At 44.0% G+C, this 19,425-nt stretch overlaps 1 protein-coding gene across 2 annotated transcripts in view; it reads right to left on the bottom strand.

Moving 5' to 3' along the window:
- Positions 1–18,782, bottom strand: part of iqsec3b (IQ motif and Sec7 domain ArfGEF 3b) — a 30,074-nt gene extending 11,292 nt beyond the window's left edge. For both annotated transcript variants that reach the window (XM_086208911.1, XM_086208912.1), the window contains exons 1-7: positions 18,090–18,782; positions 11,198–11,272; positions 6,855–6,969; positions 5,498–5,899; positions 4,556–5,277; positions 3,674–3,835; positions 1,473–1,595 (exon numbers count right to left, since the gene is read on the bottom strand). In XM_086208911.1, coding sequence (XP_086065037.1) covers positions 1,473–1,595; positions 3,674–3,835; positions 4,556–5,277; positions 5,498–5,899; positions 6,855–6,969; positions 11,198–11,272; positions 18,090–18,610 — 2,120 coding nt within the window. In that variant the 5' untranslated portion in view covers positions 18,611–18,782. The remainder of the gene's footprint in view (positions 1–1,472; positions 1,596–3,673; positions 3,836–4,555; positions 5,278–5,497; positions 5,900–6,854; positions 6,970–11,197; positions 11,273–18,089) is intronic.
- Positions 18,783–19,425: the final 643 nt, after the last annotated feature.

Genomic DNA, 19,425 nt, shown 5'->3' with positions numbered 1-19,425 from the left:
GAAAAAAAGCCCCATGTTCACACAGACTATGGCTCCCATACTTTGTTTCGATAAAAATATGCTGCAGTTGAAAATAAGCATATAAAGTCCCTTTTAAAGAATAAGTCCTAGGATATTTAGCATTGCGGTCAACAAAGTATTGCCTGAACATCAAAAGCGAGATATATTTTATTCCTCTAAGCTCCATTGTTGTTTAAAATAAAAAATACTGAAAACACATTAAAGCATGTCTTATCCTCTAAGCACGACTGTAGTTATCAGCTACAAACAAAGACAGTCTTTGGATAAGGAAACGTGTCGGTGACATGCTGCACATTTCAATGATGCTCACACATCCCCAATATCACATTAGAGCAGCAAATGTTGCGTGCTAGAAAAGGACATCCTGTTTAAGTTCAAAGGGCTGGTGGCTGGAGTCGTGTCCGGCTGGTGGTGACATTGTAGCTAATCCTCAGGGCAAACACCGCTCGTACAAACATCCCAAGCAGGAGATTAAATGGACACAACAATGCAACCATTAAAGCAGGAAACAAAGTACTGTCACAAAAGCAATTTTTTTTTTCCTACGGGAAATGAATGGATAATTCTTGAATATTTCAAGGACAGTTACAGCCTGCAGGACGTGTGTATTCATTTGGTCACTTTACTCTGTTGTTGCCTCAAATCCTTTTTAGACAGCAGGTAAAGTAGTTAGTAGGCCGAGCCAGATAGTTCACTCGAAGCCACAAAGGGAGTGTGAAAACTACACTAGGTCTCTTAAGGTCTTCTTGGTATTTAAATGAAGCCTTCTTCAGCAAATATGCTCATAAATTTCAGTGACTGGAGGGTGGGAGTCAGCACAGACAAAACCTCATGAGTACTAAACATTCACATATGAATATTAATTTGGATGGCACACACACGCACACCTCCCAGTACATACAAACAACCAAGAAACCCTACAGAGTTGGCCATACAGGGGTCCTTCAGAGGAGAACGTTGGGAAATAGAGCATCTATTTTTGCCCTGATGGAATGCACACTGATTGCCTGCAGCTCAGATCGCCGCTATGATTAGCTGACAATCAAACACTGCTGAGTTTAGTCAAAGGTTACAGGCAATCAGAGTAATTTGTTAATGACACAGGGCTTTGGTCTCATCAGAGCAGAGAGCTAGCAGAACCAGTTAAATACTTTGACTATAAAGTCGGCCTATTAGTATGCCACTCTGGATATGTCTGCTACCCCAAGGCTGTGAGATGAGATCAAAGTTTTTATTTTATTTTTTTCTATCAGATTTATTGCAGAATGTGTGATCTTTGCAAAGGTGGCCAGTGGCAAAAGGGTTTTTTTATTTTAAAAAGTTTAGTGTGCCCTCAAAAGTCCTGTTCAGTCATGTGATAGACTTTTGTTATGTGGAATTGTTTTAATAAAGAGTGAAGCCGGAGCGCTGTAAGTCAGCAAGGCCAGTCATGAGCGAGTTGACAGTCTCACCTAAAGGCTTCGATGAGTCTCTCTACTTTCTGTGCTTCTCCCTGGACACGAACATGGGCCTGGAACTTTCTTAAAGCTTCGTCGAGTTCCATGCCTGAGAAATCCATCTCATCCACGACGCAACTGTGAAAGGAAAAGACAGACAGGAAGACAAAAAGATTTAGTTCACAGTGTGTTTTCAGAGTGGAGAGGTGAGTGAGTTAGTATGTGACTACATGAAGAACACACTATGAGTACCCAAGCGCTGATGGCAAACCTTCCTCTAACTGTCATACTTCCATTAGAGAACCACTGACCTGGAAGACGCACACAGAGACGACATGTGTTGTTGTTGTTGTTGTTTTAGCACACACACACACACACACACACACACACACACACACACACACACACACACACACACACACTTTGCGAAAACATCAATGGACAAGAAAGGAACTGACAACAGTGGGAGATAAGAGGGGAGGAAAGATGGATGAGTGGGTGAGATAATGAAATGGGAAGAATGCAGGGGCAAGAGAGGGGTACATGAAAGGCTGAGGACAGGATGGAGGTACACAAGATTGTGTATGTTTATGTGTAAACTATGTGAGAGGATGTGAGGTGTGTGTGGCTGCACGTGCGTTTGTGTGTGTGTGTGTGTGTGCGCGTGTGTGTGTGTGCGTGCACGTATGTGATCCGTGCAGTGACCTATTTCTACAGTCTCTGCAACAACCTCAGCAAAAAGCATTTCCATCCTGGATCTCCGTCAACAGAGGATGGATGCTCGTGGTCATGAATGTGAGCAAGGTCATGGAATAATGCATGAAACATCCAGGGAGTTCAAAATTGGAAAAAAATCTCACTCAAATTTTTCATGATTTTCTGTTGCCTTAAAGGAACACAGTGGCTTTTTTGGAAAATTCCCATTTATGTAATCCTCCTCAGAGCCAGACAAGAAGATGGATACCCTTCTCTCCTCTATGCATGCCCAGTGCCAGCTGACTGCTAATTAGCATAGTGCTATGAATGGCAGTGGATGAGCAGCTTAGCATTCCTCTGTCAAAAGTCATCAAACAGATCAGGTTCAGAGTCTTGGTTTGCCCAAATATAATTCTCCTCATCCTCTCTGAAAATGTTGGTCATGATTCGAAGTACTAGGTACTCTGCTAGTCATTAACAAATGTTTTGTTTTATTGGCCAAAGTTTTGAGTTGCTATATTAAATCATGCATCCAGGTAGGACAGTAGTTCCAACTATTATGTCTTCTAAAATTTCTTATCACTTTAATTACTATTCAATTGCAAATGTCATCCACATCCTTAGTTCTATTAATACCAGCAAAGACCAAATTACAAAAAGTGTATTTGATGACTTTTGATGGAGGTATGCTAACACTTACCACCCTCTACCATTCATCATGCTAAGCTAACTAGCGGTCAGCCTGTCTCTGTGGGTCTCAGCTCTTTACTGCACCCACAGAGGAGAGACGGGTGTCTATCTTCTTGTCTGGCTCTTGGGAGGATGACAAACAACCTTATTCAACTAAAGCTGGTGTGCCCCTTTGAAAGTTGAAACCGGCCATTGTTTCTTGACAATTTCAAGCATTTTCATTTGATTGAAAATTTGCAAACTGTGTCAATCACCTTTGACTTTATAGCAAATATAGACAAGATGTGGCAGAGTTGCTGTAAATAGTGGAAAGTTTGAACATCTAGCATTGACTGAGGAGTGATGCAGCTCAAATTTTACAGTAAACAATTAGCTTCTAAATGAACTTCAGCTGAAACGTTTCTGTCGGATCCAAGGAGTCCTTAAGTGAAGTAGTAATAAAGCATGATAAGTCTCTTTCTCATAAGAATTTGCCCTTGGATTTATTAATAAACGTAATTTATAAAGGGATTTTTTTTTACCTTAATATATCTCCTACCTAATGGCCATGCTGGCCGAGGATCAACACTATTCAAAGGATTTTTTCATAACAACTGATGAAAACAGTGAGATTCAGTTGAAACCTCAGAATGAAAACACTATTAGGTGGACCTTGTATTTAGATGATTTTGTTAACTCTAAATAGATAAAAGAGATCCAAATCGGATTTGTAGAAGGACCCTATTTATAAGTGTGTGTGTGTGTGTGTGTGTGTGTGTGTGTGTGTGTGTGTGTGTGTGTGTGTGTGTGTGTGTGTGTGTGTGTGTGAAGTCAGCATAATGAGGACTCACTCAAGAACATCTCTGTTGAACTGTAGCTTGCTGTTTCCCAAGAACTCTCCAATCATCTGTCTGCTCAGGCCCTTCCTCTGCAGCAGAAAGTGAGCCACTCCAATGGCCGTGTCTGGGACAAAACCACGTGTGATCAGGAAGTGGATCCCTCTCTCTGGGTTCCTGTCCACAGTAGCCAACAGCAGAACAATCAGATAGTATTAGAGTTAGCAGAATGTTTTTGATATTTTTGTACATTAAAGCAGAGAGATGTGTGGGCAGGAGTGTTAAAAAAAAAAAAGCTTAACGCCGCATTTAAGAGAAAGTGTGCTTCATGTCTGTGTGTGTGTGTGTGTGTGTGTGTGTGTGTGTGTGTGTGTGTGTGTGTGTGTGTGTGTGAGTGAGGAGGGATAGCAGGCAGAGAAGTAAGAACAGGAAGTGTGCATTCATGCGAAAAAGCTGTTAGCTCTGGACCTCTGGATCAGACCCGCTTTCACTGACGCATACGAGTTAATTAACTTTAATTTGTATTAACTAATAACAAGTGCAGGCCAACCATGGACTCTATTTATACCAAGAGGCTTCCACATTGTTCATGACCTCCTTGACTGCCTCTCCTCTTCAAATGCATTTCCCTTCTTTTCTATCTGCCTCTCTCTCATCCCCTCTTTGTCTTCCGCCTCCCTACCCCTTTTTTTTCATGGACATCTCAACATAACAAGATGGCACAGAACAGACGGCTCCTCCCAACGATCACCAACACTAATGAGCAGCTGCTTAGAGGAGTTTGCAGGGCTGTAGGAGATTTGTTGGAGTATAAACAGTGATAAGTGTACTTTGAACCCAGAGCCAGAGGCTACAGATTTTGTAGCTCTGCATGTGGTTGTGTTGGTGCTCACTCACACATTGAAGAGGTTGAGTCCTATGCGGTACAGGCGTTTCCGGTGTGTGTCTGTGGACAGGGTCGGAGAACGGCAGGTAGCTGGATCCTGGCAGCGGTCTCGAGGGAGGGAGACAACCAGAGCTTGCAGGGCCTCAGGACTTGGCCCTCCTGGGATCTGCTGAGGATGAGTGTAGTGGTATTGCTGGTACTGGGTGTAAATCTGGGCTGGCTGCTGGTTAGACTGGGTTGATGTGGAGATGGAGGTGGATGTAGAGGTAGAAGTGGAGGTGGATCCCAGTCTGTCAGAGACACTCTCCCCCTCTATTCCGCAGACTCCAGGAACTGGCACTGCCGAGCCCCTTCTGGATCCTGGATCCACCATTTCCAGCTCCTCACTGGGAGGGGGTGCAGGAAACTCTGGCTCCACACCCTCTGCTGACTCTCCTCCAGCCATCCCACTCACAGAGGTCTTCCTGCTACCTGACTCTGTTCCCCCGGTGTTGCCCAAAGAGGTGGTGGTTGTGGTGGTAGCAGAGGAAATGGTGTAGGAGCTATTGCTGTCAATGTGAACCGTCACATCCCTGAAGGCCATGAGCAGTGAACTGGCACTGCGGGGCAGACAAGCGCTCTCAGCAGCTGCACGGAGGGCCCCGGGGTCCATCAGTAGCCCCTTCCCCTCTCCTCCCTCTGACAAGCTCCATCCACGCAGGGCCTCATCAATCGACTGGGCCAATGAGTGAAGCTGGAGATGAAAAAACCAGGAGCTCTTAATTCAGATGAAACTGCTTTATCAAGCCACATTAGTCTCAGCACATGCTGCACATGCCATGCATTGGTCCTGCTTAGCCAGCTGAGTATACCGTCTTTGTTTCTGTGTCATATCCTGATACCTAAATAAATGACAGAGAGGGTTGCCATGTTCGGCTGACTTTTGGCTTGTACTAATACGCTTCTACACTTACTTGTTCAGAGAAGCAGTCCTCCAGCTGTGTCAGTGTTGGTCCAGGAGTTGGAGCTGGAGCTGCACCCGGCGCAGGTGATGAAGTGGCTACTGGGGCCGAGGCAGGTGAAGGGGGCAGAGAGGTGGAGCGACAAGGGGGTGGAGGTGGAGTTTTAGAGCGCAAAGGTATCTGTCCTCCTCCCGGATGAAGGGTGTAACTGTGTCTCTGGGCTGCATTCCTGGTTCTTCCTGAAGGGCTGGGATGACGCAGGGAGATCCGTCGAGGTAACTTACTCTCCGACAGTGAATTACGGATCTTTTGGAAGTTCTTGCTTAGCTGGTACTGACGAAACGCTGTTTGAATGCGGCGAGCAGCCCGCCTTGCTATGAGATGGCCTCCGTACTTCTGCTCCAACTCTTCTATCTGGGGAGGAGAGGAAGCAGAGTGAGGGGGAGTGCAAATATCAAACATGTTTACACGGCTTCGAAACTCACTGAAGACATTGCAAGAGTGATTCTGCAAAGCACACAGCCTTAAATGTAAAAGATTTATTCATCTACCAGCAGACACAAATCATATTGCCATTTTGTGCCCATGTCTACTAAAGATCAAAAGATGTTCAGCATTACTTGAGTCTTCTTACTTATCTGTCCGCTCTTTTTAAACCAGTGAGGGTTTATGTTATGAAAGTAAACATCATCTATCATCCTTTAGCAGCTAAAACTAATGGACTGGCCATGGGAATGTGGATGGATAGGCTGTGACAAAGGTGCAGTTGCTACAATGATCAGAAGAGCTCAATGCCTGCCATGCCCATACATGTTCCACTTGTTGGCAGAGCAGCTCAGCTCCAAATCTTAGCATCCTCCAGAATCTTGCCCTCCAATATTTTCAGCAAGAGGGAGACGGAGGTGGGGGGGGGGGGGAAGCAAAGAGACAGAAAGGTAGAGAAAGGAGGACAGCCACATTCACAACGGAGGCACATGCTTTTAAACACGCACATTCACGCACATACACTCACACACTCGTGTTGCAGCAGTAGTGGCAGTAGCAACAGCAGACCCTTCAGCAGTTTGCTATAAGAAATAGACATCTCCAGTCGCCAGAAGCAGTTATTAGCTGTTACCATGACAACCTAGCATCTTTCATGTTCCTGTCGCTGTGGAAGTGGAAACACTGGTGTTCTTTTTCATGTCAACGGGGACAGAAATAGATCTGTATGGGCATCTATTTGTTGAGTGAGACACAACGCCAAACAATCCTTTCAAACTCTTCTCATGCAACTCAAGGTGAGTGAGCCATCATTCGCTCTGTCCTATCATATGTTTATGGGTAAAAGCATACACATAAAGGAGTGGTGACATTGAGAAAGACATACCTGTTTGTTTTTATTCTCCAGGCTTATCTCATACTCGCTGGGACCCTCCCTCTTGGTCCCCTCAACTTCCTGTCCCCCAGAGGACGTTCCATCCTCCAGGCTCAGCATCTGTCCACTGCCACAGAAATGAAAGCAGAAAAGCTATAAGTCCTCCTCCCTGACCTTCAAAACTCTGCTGTTATCGCAGCAGCAGGTCATCAGCTATGTGGTGTGTGAAGAGGTTCATGAGGGAAGCAGCAGGTTGGAGAGTGGTGAGTGACTGTGATGGCTCGAGGCGAGGACGGCTGTTTGTATGCCCCGGCCTGTTTGGTCAGATTTGTGGCTCTGCTGCAGATGAAAGTCAGGGCAAGTCACCTTTTTATGATTTGTTTATTTTCGTTTAGTATAACTGACTCAACGTCAAATAATCTTCTTTGTTAGTTGATTCATCCATTCATCCATCAATCCATCCATTTTCTACCGCTTATCCTGTTAACGGTTGCGGGGGGCTGGAGCCTATCCCAGCAGCCTTCGGGTGAGAGGCGGGGTTCACCCTGGACAGGTCACCAGCCCATCACAGGGCCAACACATATGGACAGACAACCATTCACACTCACAGTCACACCTACGGTCAATTTAGAGTATCAATCAGCCTCGTCCTCTCTTGATGTCTTTGGACTGTGGGAGGAAGCTGGAGTACCAGAGAGAACCCACGCAGGAACAGGGAGAACATGGAGACTCCACACAGAAAGATCCCATGCTTTAGCCAGGGCTCGAACCCGGAACCTTCTTGCTGTGAGGCGACAGTGCTGAGCACTGCACCACCGTGCCACCAAGTTGATTCATTGGGTTGAAAATAATAGAAAACAGTCATTCCCATTTCTACTGCGTAAGAAGTGAGTTCAGCATGAACATAACATGCTTTGATCATTCATAATATTTCATTTAAAATAATGTAAAAATGAGAAATAATTAGAAAGATTGCATGTTGTATAGCTATAATTTCGACATTTGTCAAATGCATTATGGAATGGAAAGCAAAATCGCTATTTTTCAATCAAGTGAGGGATTTTTTAGTGTACTTGTCAAGCATAAATTCGGCTTTCTCCTTCTGTTGTCACTATTTATCCTGTACAGGATGACAGGAAGCTGGTGCCTGTCCTAGCTGGAATTGAGCGAGACCTTGGACCCAGGGCAGTACGCAATCTATCACAAGACTGACATGTAGAAACAGACAATATTCCCACCTACAGCAATTTAGAGTCCCCAGTGAAACTAATGCGCAAGAGGAAGCAGAAGCACCTGGAGAGAACCCACGCAGGCACAGGGAGAACATGCAAACACCACATCGAAAGGCTCCAGGTAGCCGGTGGTGACAGGGCTAACCACTGCACCACCGTGACGCCCCTGCTTTCTCCTAACTGATTTAATTTATAGAGGAATCTCTTGCTGACCAACAAATCTTTGTCTTCTTGTCACCATTAGACCACAAAAATCAATATACAGTATCAGTGGGATGATGAAACCTTAACCCTCAGCATAATGACGAATCAATCTGCACCCTGATTAATCAAAGAGGTGGATTAAGATCGTCCAGTGCCTGTACTAAGGATTTAAATGGTAGGACATAAATGCAGAGTGCTATGGATACTGGATTATTGTGAAATGTGTGTTGAAAGAGTAGATGCTGCACTCAAATGATCATTTGCTGCACTAATACTACTCCGCTGGATGTTTTCGAGATGTGAAAAGCTGCATTCTACATTTGGGTGTGATGAAAATTATCTCTCTGGGGCTTCTGCAGACATAGGATGATTATTCTATATACGTTTTCATGCTCTGTGGTGCAGATTATATCATGAGGAGGAGGAAAAGTCAATGATATCATATTGAATTAAAAAAATCCCTGTTGGCATTGCAAGTCACTGAAAGACAATATCCACAAAGTCAAACATGACTTACATAAAAAATTAGAAAAAAAAAGCAAATGATCTGCTGATATTTGATAAACAATCACTTGTGAGATACAGCACAGGCTGAAGGTGGTGACAAAGTTAAAAAAATTACATATATATTAATGGGTCTGACTCATACCTCTCTTCATTCATTTCAACTTTTGTCTCCTTGTGTCCCATCCTCCTCTTCTAATCCCAAGTTTTGTCCACAGATGGAACAATTGTTCTTTTTGGAAGCTTACCACAGCACAATGCTACCATGACACAGCAAAAAATGTATTTTCTCTCCGAGTTCAGTTCATTCTGAAAAGATTTAACTTTTGAAAAATGCTGTCATATTATGGTCAACCATTCTGACATCTCACCACTACTGAAAAAGGAGAAAGCATGGACATTCAGCACATTTACGCAGCAATCCTGGACTGATGTAAGCATAGAAGGAAGCCTCAAGATGTTTTAAAATAGTGTTCAGTTGATGATAGTGTGTGTGTGAGTGTGTGTGTGAGTGTGTGTGCGTGCACGCGCGTGCGTGCGCGTCTGTGCGTGTGTGTGTGCACGCCCGCGTGCGTGCGTGCACGTGCGTGTGCATGTTTGTGTATGTGTGTGTGTGTCTTTGCAAGCTGTCTTCCACCCAACGATAGTGCTTACTCTAATCATTTTCACACAAAAGGGACCGGCACTAAACAAGACTGGATAAAAGGATGAAAACCCTACTCATGGTTAAATAATGAGTGCATCTCGAAAGTTCCTCTTTGTTTTCTCTGATTGCCATGAAAGCAACTATTGAGTGTCCTGAGTCCAAAGTCAGAGATAGGGCCAGAGGAGCTCGTCATATCTTTAAATGAGATGAAGCGCCTGAGTCAGAGAATGAAAATAGAGTGGAAAAAGTAAAGAGTGGAACCAGAGGAATGACAGAGATGGAAAGAGAGAGAGGAAAAGGGCAGATATTGAGTGTGTGTGTGTGTGTGTGTGCGCGTGTGTGTGTGTGTATGTGAAGTACGTGGAGATGTGATGTGCTGGAGGCTGTCTCTTTCAAAAGCTCTAATAAAACACTGCCATGCCCCAGCGCTGCATCAGAATACATTAGAGTACATTAGAATACATTAGAGGATTTAAAAGCAGCTATTAATGCATCTGGACAGCCAAAGCCTCCATAACGATATGTGCACTATACACACTCACCATCACCCACACACATATGTAGCAGCAGCAACATCAGGCACACACTCGTAATCTCCGCCTGCACTTGTGACATCATAGTTGAGGTATGAACATCTGCCAGGGTCCAAAAAAGACAAACACGTCTGCACACACACCCAAACAGACAGACACAGAGATGCAGACATACACACACACACACACACACACACACACACACACACACACACACACACACACACACACACACACACACACACGTAGAGGAGAGAGAAGGCATGGCAGGTTAGAGGGGCTACAGGCAAGATGATGTCACAAGGGAGGTTTGTGTGCTCCGATGGTTACAGCACATGACAGCAAAAGTGTAGATGAGGTGCAGCCACCAGGCACGCGCGCGCACACACACACACACACACACACACAACATCATGTGACAGTAATAAGGAATTATGGTGTTACACAGCTCCTCTGCTCGTCTCATCATCTCAGCTGGCTGTCCACTGCTGCGGGCCTATTAGCTCGTCCAATCAGGACGACGTGGGTGTTTAGGAGTTAAGTCATCAGATCAGAAAAAGAAAAAGAGAGGAATTCCAGCCAGACACAAGGTAATGTGAATAAAAGTGGGACTTGATAGGATGATTAACAAAGACAAGGTCTTTCAACAGCCAGATAAATAATGAGTAGCGTTGCATACAGAAATAAAGCAACACAAGGGTGAGAGAGTAGATGAAGAGCTGTAACTGGGGAGGTCTAGATTTATTCCTTTTTTTAAACAGAGCAGGATTAGACGCATTTTTTTAAAAGTTGCAAATGGAGCTTTGCTCATTCAAACATCCCTGAGTGAAACGTCACACATTCACACGCCTCCTCTTCCTCGCACAAACACATTCTAAAAGAACAAATTCATACAACAAACAGACAAACCTGCCCACGCAGACAGCACAAGAGGCTACAGTAGCTTCTGAAAGTCAACACTTCTGTCCTCCGGTTACTATGGTAGTGATAGCCGTTGCGTCATTACAGGGTTGCCATGAGCACTGTATATTGGCAATATCACTTCATATCCCCTCCTTCTGCTCTTTCTGTCTTTGTATAGGCCTAAGTTCAATACCTTTGAGGCTGTAGGATCAATACATTCATTACGAAGCACTGAACTTAAACAGATGCAAATTCAATGACCGTAGCTGCTCTGCATGCACACAGAGAGAACAAACGAATGACATATATATACCTCTGAGCCATCATTCTTACCTGGACGAGCCACTGGTGTCAGCCTCTGGATGCTCAGGGGCGGGGCAACAAAACTGATGCAGCACAGTCTCACTTCTGTAGAGACACACAGAAGAGAGAGGATGTTAGGTGAGAGAGGAGAGTGTGAACAGAACAGGCAGACAGAATTGGAAGGACAGCAAGTCATTCACATATTATTAGCGATTGCTAGTTGTTTGGCTCTGATCATTCTTTGTCAAACATCCCAACAGATCCGAAAGAGACTCTCATTAGACTCTTCTGGAGATTTGGCACTGATCCCGGGGTAAATACCCTATGTAGGTCAATTCCAAGCTGAGAACACTTGCAATGTGTGTGTTTATATGTTTGTGAGTGCATGTGTGTGGGTGTGTGTGTCCGGATGTACTTGTTCATACCCCCCTCCCTGCATTCATCGGCGCAGTGGTGATTTAGCAGTATTCCCAAACCCAATCTGGACAGATGGTTACTCCAGCTCTGTTTCCTGCCTCTTAACTTCACTTCTCATTTCTCTCTCATACATTTTACATTTACATTCATATTTTAGGCATTTTGCTGGTGCTCTCATCTGGAGCAATTTAGAATGAAGAGAACAAAAAAATCAAGAAACATCTCATGCTCATAAGTCTCACATTGGTGACTGTCTTAAAGGGATACTTCACCCAAAAACTGTTTGTTTTTTTTTTGGGGGGGGGGGGTTTGCATTTCAAATACACATGGGCTCACAATGAAACCATTCCCACCTGTGTCAGTGTGACTCCAGAATGCAGAAAGAGCCAGGCCCATATATTTAGCTCAGAGCTAATGGCTATCAACAGGTACTGCAACAAAACAAAAGCAATACTGCCCAAAAACACCAATTTAGAAACTCCCAAGTGCATCGTTTACCAGTTTCATCCACGTCTGCTTCATGCATCCGTATACTCAGTAATAAAAGCAGTCGACCTAAACGAATTCATTTTTCCTAGCTGAACTAGCAGGTTGATTGGGCTAAATGTGTGAAGCTACCATAAATGAGCGCTGAAATGAAGTGTTATCGTTTTGATCTAGTTTGAACATACATCTGGGCAGTTTTGCTGTTGTCTTGTTGCTGTAGCTTTTGTTAGCTGTCACTCACCACTAATTTAATGCTAAATGTGCACTGCTGACTATTTCTGTATTAGGGAGTCCCAAAAAAAAAAAAAAAAAAAAAAAGACCCAGGAGGAAGGAAACATCTCCATGAGCTCAAGACATCTATTTGTGAGTGCTATTTTTATTTTATTGATTGACTTTTGCAACTTTGAGGGCGAGCGTGGGTAGGGTTACTAATTTGTATTGACTGGTAGTGTTGTATTTACTCTTTATTTATGATATGTGGGACACTGTCCTCTAAGACACACCTCTTAAAGCTGTTGATCCTTTTTGACCTTCCGAATGCTGAAAACCTTCCACCTCTGAAAACTCTGTATGACCATGACTTTAAATTATGTTGTAGATTTTTTTCAGAGGTGTTGGGGGTGTCCATAGGTCACAAGAGATCCTTCTATGACCAGCTGAAACCTTCAGTTGACGCTGACTGAGCTGGCCGGGGTATAGTCCACCTTCTGACCTGCACTCAGCATATTGCATATGATACAGACCCACAGTGACAAGCAGTCACAGTCAGTGCAAGACTCCGAATGACAGTGCAAGCTATAAAAAGCTTCCTTTTCACAGCAACTTCCACGCCCAGAGGATAGGAAAATAAGATTCTCAAAGCTGGGCTCAATTCTACACTAATATGATTTTTTTTCTGTCCATTTTCTTCATTCTTCTTAAATTCAGCTTCCTCCGCTTGTCTCAGTCCAATCATTTTTCTCCCTCACCACACAGATCTTTATTTGTCTGAAATAATTAGCTCTTAAGATGACAGCGAGTTCCTAAATAAAACTTGATTCGATTATAAGGGGCCTGCACAAGATCAGGAATGTGTTTCTGCGATTGAAATTAAGCATTTTATCTGCTCTGTGAGATGAAAAGATAAAAGCAGCCAAAGAAGTTGTGTTTCTAATGCTTTTCTCAAACTGGACAGAACCATTTGTCTTACATTGATTTATCCTCCAGGTCTGTATATTTCTCCTGAAGCGTGGTTAGGTCAGAATAATCTCTAGATAAGATGATTTATGTCTGCTGAGACACAAACTTTTGTGAACAGCAAAGTTTCCATCTGCACAAGTTAGAAGTCTCATGTCTGCGGGCATTTTAGGTTATATTTTCTCAGTTTTTAGGCAGCTCCTGTTTAATTTTGATGTCTAAAGATTGTTTCCTTCTGTATGATGTTTGCTGGCCTTTGCCTTAACCCAGTTCTTTCCGGTTCTGCTTTTATTTTGACAGCTTGTATAGCAAAACTTGTTTTTCCCGATCAAAGACTTTGACTTTTAGAACTCTGAATCATACATTTAAGTCCTCGACACTGGGCTCTCCTAACAAAAGGGACATTGTGTTTAAAATTAACATTTCACGGTCATATCATAATTCTGCATGAGCTATAAAAGGAATGGATGCACTGGCACATGTGTTTGGAAACACTTCGGCTACAGCCCACGTTTGGTGTCCATCAAGCTCTGAAGCTGTCGAACACCCCCACATAGAGACAGTATATACATCTGACCTCCATTAAGCAGCATTTCTGCAGTGGTTTGCAATGAGAGCAGAGACAAAAGACTCGCCAGCAGACAGGACATTGTGACAGCAGCGCATCTCACTGCATCAGTCAGTCAGTCAGTAGCATCACATCCTGGTACAAGTTCCTCACAGAGAAATGCAGAGAAAAATAACTCGCAAGAGCCATCAAGCATGCAAACCAAATCACTGGCTACACTCAGTACTAATGCACCCACAACAAAGGCTCTATCACTGAGGACCCCTCACACCCTCTTCACCATTTCTCTCAGCGGTTCTTCCACTTCAGGGCTCTGCATTGTCCTCTTTATATATGCTCAAATAGATTGTCCCAATCTTTCAAATTCATTTTCTTATGTACGCTGGTTTCATTTAGGGAATTTTTGCGTCCTAAGTAATAAGTTTTCATTTTTTGAATGTTTTATGGTGATTGAACATAAGTGGGTTTTTTTCAATTAGACACTTCAATTATTTTCCTTTATTGTTTCTTTTGTTTTGTTTGTTTTTTGTCCTTTTGGGGTGTGTGTGTGTGTGTACATATATACTGTATGTATATATATGTACATATATATATATATATATATATATATATATATATATATATTCTCACTGAAGGCATCAAAACTATGAATGAACACATATGGAATTAAAATCCAAACATGTTTTATATTTTAGATTCTTCAAAACAGCCAGCCTTTGCCTTGATTACTGCTTTGCTCACTCTTGGCGTTCATGAGGTCGTCACCTGAAATGGTTTTCCAACAGTCTTGAAGGAGTTCCCAGTGATGCTGAGCACTTGTTGGTCCTTTTGCCTTCACTCAGTGGTCCAGCTCATCCCAAACATCTAGACTGGGTTTAGGTCAGGTGACTGTGGAGGCCAGGTCATCTGGCGCAGCCCTCCATCACTCTCCATAAACATATTGTTTGTATTGCCTTCATCTTTATTTATGTGTGTGTTAAAAAAAGTTTACTGAGATAATTTTAGAATCCTCTGTTTAATTTATGAAAAACTTCCAATAAAAACAGTGACAAGGAAACTGCAGTGTTATTGCAGTACTTTTTGCTTTAATAGAACAATTTGCCCTCTGTAACCTATCAGGGACCCTAAAGCCTCCAAAATGATTATGTTACAATTCAGTTTTCATTATTTTTAAACTCTTATTTCCTTGGCTTTCTCGCTCTCGACCCAGTGGCAAACAATAATACACAACCAGATCATTTAGTCGCTGTAACTTTCAAATGTGCTACAATCAGAGTAAAAGACATGAAGTAGAGTATGGACAGATTGAACAAATTAGCTTCCTGCTTTTTTCATCAGGTTTATTTTATGTTACACATAATAACTAAAGCACTTAGTCAGTGCTTTGCCCTTGACTATCTAAAAGTCTGTTAGCGATAATGCATCTTTTTAATTCTTAAATCACTGGGAGACTCTTGTAGGTGACTTTACGTTCCATTAATCCATGAACAGTTCAACCTCTGTGTGGTAGGTTCAGAAGGGTCAAAACGTCCGAAACAGTCTCACTTAATATGTGTTTTTAACAGAATTCCGAAAGTGAAATAACATCCTAAAATACAATAATTAATCTAATTATGTACAGCAATATTTGAAAGTCAGCGATCATTGAAAAAGTGACTGATGGAAAAAAATAGCTCTCCTCGTGGATGGGAGGAGCAACAATCACCCTCACTCTCACCCTCACACACACACACACACACCATACACACATACACACACACACACACACACACACACACATACACACACACACACACAGCAGGCTCCTCCATCTGTCTATACAAGACCCGCACATTGTGGCCGTCTGTATCCAACAACTCTTACAAAGAGAACAGGTGAATATTTTAAGAGTACATGCCTCCTGCTGTCGGCTGGAGTCTCTCTCTCTCTCTGTCTCTCTCTCTCTCTCTCTAGCTGCCCTCCCTTACACCATTCCTATTTTGTAAGAGGTACTTTAAACACATCATGATCCCGTAGCTGGTGTAAGAAAAATGGGGAGAAGGAGCAACATTTGGACGTGGAATGATGCCAGTGTGTACTCCATCCAGTGCACCACAGGATGCCACAGTGCCTCAGTGATCCAACCTATCTATGTGTCTGCCAGCAACGTGGATAAACCAAGGCGACAGCTACCCCAAATGCACCCTCTCTTCATCTATCTGTCTGTCTGTCTGTCTGTCTGTCTGTCTCTCTCTCTCTCTCTGGATCCCTGCACCTGTCTCACCCTCTTCACACTGGTCCATCCATCCCAGCATCAGCCTGGAGCTCCCTCCTCTAGACTCCTCCAAGGCCTCTACCAGAGACAGTAATAGAGAGTGCCCCTCTCTCTCTCTCTCTCTCTCTCTCTCTCTCTCGCTGCCTTTCTCTATCATTCTCTCTCTCTCTGCCTTTCTCTCTCCTGAGAATGGCTGATTACCGTTCGCTCCACAGGCTAAGTGGGGCAGATAGGAGGCTCAGCTGGAGAGAGAAAGAGTGGAGGAGAGCATCCTTTCTCTGCCCCCATAGGCGCATACACGTGCATTGCAAACGCTGCTAACAATATAAAACACACAAGCCCACATGCTATTTCACTGTGGGGCAAAGAAACTGGCTTCCATTCAAATAGATAAACAATCACACATGCAAAAAACTGAAAGAAATTAAGTGTATGTCTCAGCCAACATGAGCGCCTACATATAAACAGTATGCATGACATATACACAGAAGCAAACAGAGGTTTTTAACACAGATATAAGCTGACGCACACAAGTCACCGACAACAGGAAGACCAGAGGGCAGATCTGATCTCCAGTCAGCTGCAGACAGGATGCAGCAGGCAATGACAGGGAGGTGAATCCTCTAAAAATGCAAATGAGAGCCTCACTCCCTCCTTACCTGCTCAGAAAATAAACTAGTAATGATGTGAGCTCATGGCCTGATCCAGGAAGACTTCTAGAGAAGGAGTGTGTGGGGTGGAAAGTTGCATTCAAGGACACACATCAGAAATGACAGAAACGCCATCTACCCAAATGTTTCTTCCTCTACCAAGCCTAGCCAGTAAACTAATTACTAGCGTCACAGGGATTCCTGTCAAAGAATAACAAATAGTTGCCGTGAGCTAAGTTCTTTAGAGGGCGATACTCCAGTTCTAAGCAACACTGTAGAGGAGAGCAACAGGCAAACACACACACACACACACACACACACACACACACACACACAAACGACCTCTGAGAACTGGGAATATGAGGTGTGGCAGGTAAAGAATTTGCTGTAGGATAAATATCCTGTTCTTGACATGTATGTATGCACTCCTGCTCCTCTCAACTCCTCTTCTGTTCTCTGATGCTCCCCTTAGTGGGGGTCTCCCAGAGAGACCAATCAGGACTCCTGCTGGGATACAACACAACACACACACACACACACACACACACACACACACACACACACACACACACACACACACACACACGTACACACATACACACGTACACACATACACACACCACACATGCACCAGAAAAAGAGAGAAAGATGGCTTTTCTTTCATTAGATGATGCGTGAAGAATGGTGTGTGTGTGTGTGTGTGTGTGTGTGTGTGTGTGTGTGCATGACTGCGTGCACGTGTGTCTCATCTAACAGGCAACATCAGAGGCCTAAAGGTCCCCCGAGACCCCCCCCCCCCCCCCCATCCCGTGCAGTAATTAACAAGCAGCACCATGGACAGCGACTCACGGTGTGTCATCATCATCATCATACGTGAAACTGCTCCTTTCTTGAGCTGACATTGACCAATACACTAACTCTCTCTCTCTCTCTCTCTCTCTCTCTCTCTCTCTCTCTCTCTCTCTCACACACACACACACACACACACACACACACACACACGGGCCTACAGCTGTTTGTTATGTAATGATCCAGTGATGGTGATCCAGTTTCTCATTTAAATAATCCAGCACTCTCTCTACTGCCAGGGTCCTCGGCAGACACACACATACATACACACATACACACACAGCACACAGCTGACAATTTTCGAGCATCTTCTTCATTAATCAGACTCTCAATTTGCAGGACACGCACGTGCGCGCGTACAGGTTTATAATTATACAGTTTTGGGGGCAGTGCTATACACAAATACCACGAATCATTTGAGAAAAGCGATTATAGTCAAGATATGGGTCGATGCTGCAGAGCACGATGACTAAATGTGGAGATATTTGACTGTTTTAAGACAAACATGCAAACACACTCACTCGGATTTCTTGGCCAGAGCCAGTGTCCGGCAGAGGGTTGTCGGGGTCATCGGAACCAAAGAACGGCAGCTGGAGCAACTTCCACCGTTTTCTGGGTCACTTTCAACTGGGGAAACCATAGACGGGTCGGCTGGGACAAGCTGCATGTCCCCAGGGTCCATAGGTTGTGGAGGCGGGGGCTGGACCCCAGGAGCCGCCTCTACCTGTGCTGGTTGAGCCGCATGGTCTGTCAGAGACCCCGCACTTGTCTTGAGCTGGTCCTGAGGGTGGTGGTGATGAAGAAGGCAGCTGGGGTCGGGGTGATGGTGGTGGTGGTGGTGATGGTAAGGATGCTGCTGCTGTACCCTGACATCTCGCAGGTGCCTGTTCTCGCCGATGAGCTCATCCACACGCCGGTCCAGCTCCTCTATCCGGGCACGCTGTGTCTGGATGAGGCTCTGCTGGTTCTGGACGATGGTGGTGAGCTCCCGCAGGTACAAAATCGCCTGCACCGGGTTTTCCAGTAAACTGGAGCTCATCATACCGAAGACAAGAAGGGGGAAGAGGAGAAGAGAAAAGAAACTGGACAGGAGGGGATGCAAAATATCCGTGAGTGCGGATGAGAAGATGAGATGTCCTTCCACTCTCCTCGATTTTGCTCGGTTGTAAAAGAGAGAGCTGCATCGACCGAGGTACCTCCGCTTCTCCGATCGTTTCTCTCTCTCTCTCTCTCTCTCTCTCTCTCTCTCTCTCTCTCTCTCTCTCTCTCTCTCTTTATCTCTCTCCCCCTGTGCTGGGAGGTGCTGATGAGAGAAGCCAGATCCAGATGTGACAGGAGGGAGGAGGGGAGGAGAGGCGCTCGAGGACGGATGCGTCATGACGCAAAAGCAGGAGCGAGCAGGAACGCACCCTATAGGCTGCATAGGAAGGTTCAACATTAGAGCACTGTGACTGCATTGGCTGACTGAATAATACGATTTTTCAGTCACTTATATTAACCTGAATAAATAGGATAATCATAATCAATTACACAGTATAGCTATACAATAATTAACTCTTTTTAACCGAACTAAGCTGGATATGCAGCATTGAATTTGATATTTAAAATGATATAGGTGATTAAATACACAACGACAAGTTGTAAATATAAAATGATTAAAATACTGAATAAATTTTGACACATTATCAAATAGTCTCGACAACTGTGTCACCTGGTCTGTTGAGTGACTGTTCCAGAGCCATTAATTTGGTCAAAATCTGCACGATTTAAGTTGTATCATATTTCGCAAATCAAAAGCGACAAATGCCGAATAATGATAATAGCAATATGACTTATTATATCAATGTTATTAAGAGG

The sequence above is a fragment of the Aulostomus chinensis genome, chromosome 7, assembly GCF_037954235.1.
Source record: "Aulostomus chinensis isolate RoL2024-O1b breed Wild chromosome 7, RoL_Achi_v1.0, whole genome shotgun sequence".
NCBI lineage: Eukaryota > Metazoa > Chordata > Actinopteri > Syngnathiformes > Aulostomidae > Aulostomus > Aulostomus chinensis.
The sequence above is the reverse complement of the archived record's forward strand: the minus strand, read 5'-3'. Positions and strand labels throughout refer to the sequence as shown.